At 49.8% G+C, this 3,051-nt stretch overlaps 1 protein-coding gene across 1 annotated transcript; it reads right to left on the bottom strand.

Annotated features, from left to right (window-relative positions):
- Nucleotides 1–514: 514 nt before the first annotated feature.
- Nucleotides 515–1,931, bottom strand: LOC145790187 (uncharacterized). Its single transcript, XM_082867997.1, has 2 exons — nucleotides 1,797–1,931; nucleotides 515–1,555 (listed from the first exon to the last, which is right to left on the bottom strand). The coding sequence occupies exons 1-2, from the start codon at nucleotides 1,914–1,916 to the stop codon at nucleotides 1,271–1,273; spliced, it is 405 nt and encodes a 134-aa protein (XP_082724123.1). The 5' UTR covers nucleotides 1,917–1,931; the 3' UTR covers nucleotides 515–1,270.
- Nucleotides 1,932–3,051: the final 1,120 nt, after the last annotated feature.

Below are 3,051 nucleotides of genomic sequence, written 5' to 3'. Positions count from 1 at the left end.
GAAAAATAGTTTTTGAAAATTTTTACTGAGGTTGACTATTTTCTCGAAAACTATCTCATTTTCCAAAACTGGACCATTGTCTTGGACCCCAAAAGGAAAATTTTCAGTGCTCATAGCCTAACTTGCATGATTTCAAATCAAAAATCGAACAAGTACGTTAATCCGACTCTCGTTTTGATCAAAACCGTTTTAGTAGAAAGCAAAAACGAAAGAATGGTTAAAATGATGAACTAGGGGCACAGTTGAGTCAGGCATTCTGTCTTTCCCCCGTCATCAACATACTTGCCAGAAGAGCGCTCTGCCTGCCGGAAGAATAGCTGTGAGCTAACGGCATCGGGCGTGAACCCACGCCTCGCTATTTATCCATCAATCACCCCGGGGAGGGATGAAAAATGAGAGATTGAAGAATAGAGAGGTGTGAGTTGAGAGAAAAGAGAGGAAAAGGGTTTTGAGGGAAAATCCGAGCTTGAGAGTTGAATGATGTGAAGATCACAAATGAGAAAGGGTGGGAAACAATACCCAGATTGAACTGGCTCCTCGTGGTCCGAGGTCCCCCATCTTCGTTTACGCGTCTGTGTGTCGTGTCTCTTTCATTTGACGGTCTCGTCTTTTGTTTTGAGTCTCTCCCGAGCGTGTCTCGTTGTGTTTAGGTCGTGTACCTCTTTGTTTAAGTCCTCCCCGCTGTGTTCAGTGGTAGGCTCGATATCCCGGTTTGAAAAACCCTCATTTGATTTCAAAAATCATTTATGCTCAGGATGCCGTGCCATTCTCTACATTCGAGCGTATTTCGACTCCAACCGGTTCCGTCTTTGAGCTCCGTCTTGTCAGATTGGACCGTTTGTTCAGAGTTTGCTGTGTGTAGAATGAACCGAATGCTGTGTTTTGGGCTGTATGCAGATCAATCCCCAACAGAGTAAGGGCTGTGTGTTCAAGAATCAGGCAGTGGGTTGCTTGGGTGTATTTTGTTGTTGGCTGTTCAAGTTATCTGATTATTACAGTGCAAGTGTTCAATTTTCAGACAACCAATCAGTTCCGTTTACATTGAGGTGTAACATGATGAGATGCGATGCAATGCATGAGATGTGTAAATGTAAACACTTTTTCAGATAAAAAGTCCGTTTCATTTCATTATCTTTTCAAGTGTACAAGTTTTGGAAACAAAAATCTGCCTGCGGCAGTACAAGGTAATCTATCTACCAACAAAAAGAAAAGTAGAAAGAAAGAAAAGATAGCAAAAATCTGCATCTGTGTCCAGCGACTCCAAGGGCTGTCAGTCCGTCCTGGTCCTCTTCCTGGACGAAGGTCCAGGAGCATCGTCAGCGTCGTCGTCAGAGCCCGAGCTAGAACCGTCTCCGGTCTCCTCCTCCGATGACCCTGCCTCTGCCTCTGACTCATCGTCGTCGTCGTCGTCCGGAACTGGAGCTCGCGAGCTACTCCCGACGTGAGTACGCCCACCCCTAGTGCGGGGAAATATCCTGCCCTCCTCGTCTCTCCCCCGAGCAGGGACAGCAGGTCTAGCTGGAGCACCTCCTGCCATGGGAATCTGGAAAGGAGGCTGAAAAAGTACACAAAAGTGAAATGCATCAGTATACTGTAGACAATTTATCAGTGGAGAATGCAATGTTGAATGCAGTGTATGAATGCCGTGAGCAGTTTATTAGTACAGAGTACAGTGCAGAAGGCAGTGTATGCAGTGTATCAGATGCTGCGAGATCAGTATGTCGGGTGTTGTGCCGTGCATCAGATTATACAAAGCAGTGTATGAATGGTTTGAGGCCAGTGTCAGAAGGACGTACCGGTATGCTGTAGACAGCCAGGAGGTCAAATGTCCGCTGGAGCATCCCCATCATCGAGGCATTCATCGCCAACGACTGACGGGTGTACTCAGAAGAAGCCTGCAAAGGTATCAGATGCATTAGTATTCTGTGGAATATCAAGTAAACTGAAATGAAATAACTGTACGAAGTGCAGTGATACATACCGGCAGAAGGTCGGGGACGTCAATGAACTCATGACCAGCCGGTGGAGGGGCGAAGGGGATCTGATAGGTCGACCCACCCTGCCCCTGGAAAGTCAGTACAGCAGGCAGGGCAGGCCAGCCAGCTCCTCGTCCACCCCGCACTCCGCCCCTGCCACGGACCCGGGCCCTCCTCGAAGATCCAGCCCCTGCTCCCGCTCCGGCCCCAGCCGCCGATGCTACAGGCCTGGCCCCCTCTGCTCGACGACCGCTCAAGGGGCGCATCAGGTACGTCCGCACGTACTCCTGATAGTCGCCGGTGCCTCGGAAGCCGGCCTCCTCCCAGCCGATGGAGTAATCATCCAGCTGCTCAGGGGTCAGCCCCTCGGTCTCCCTCATCTCTGCAGGAGGGTGAACCGGGACTATCTGCTCAGGTAACCCGCGGGTCTGGGGTAGAAAACGCTCCCCCAGGTACCAAGCCCGACAGACAGGGCCCTCAAGCAGAATCCGGAAACGCGAGGTCTCCTCAGCACCAGGGAACCGACCCCGCATCGCCGACGGCAGCAAAGCCCATGGCCGCCATGTGATCTGAAAGTAACACACAGTTTGTTATCTACTGTTATTGAAACATGCAGTGGGAAAGCGAAGCTAAATGAACTGAAAGTAAAGCATACCTCGGCCGGGGTAATGGTGTCGAAATATCGGCGGAAGAAGCCGAACGTCTCCCGTGGTCGACGGGTGCATCTCCCGTCGAAGCGACTCGAGAAGGGAACGGCCGGAGGAGGCTCCGCAACTGGTACGGGTGCAAGCCTAGGGAAGTAGGCGTAAACCCACAGCTGCAAAACAGATGTCAGTATGACTATCAGAAAAAACAGAATATACAGAATAAAGCAGAAATGGCAGAGCCGTGTGTTGTGCAGTGTATTGTGTACAGTGTACAGTGTGAGCAGTGTACAGTCAGTGTAAAGCAGAATATATGTGTGTGCCGTGTGTACAGTATACAGTGAGTGTAAAGTAGACCGCAGTGTGTGCAGTGTACAGAGTACAGAAAGTACGAGATAGAAATGAAAAGCGGAGAAGAAATGTACCTCCCA

This window comes from Camellia sinensis, chromosome 5 (assembly GCF_055761805.1).
Source record: "Camellia sinensis isolate YWXY chromosome 5, ASM5576180v1, whole genome shotgun sequence".
NCBI classification, from domain to species: domain Eukaryota; kingdom Viridiplantae; phylum Streptophyta; class Magnoliopsida; order Ericales; family Theaceae; genus Camellia; species Camellia sinensis.
Note: the sequence above shows the minus strand (reverse complement) of the source record. Positions and strands in the feature narration are given on the sequence as shown.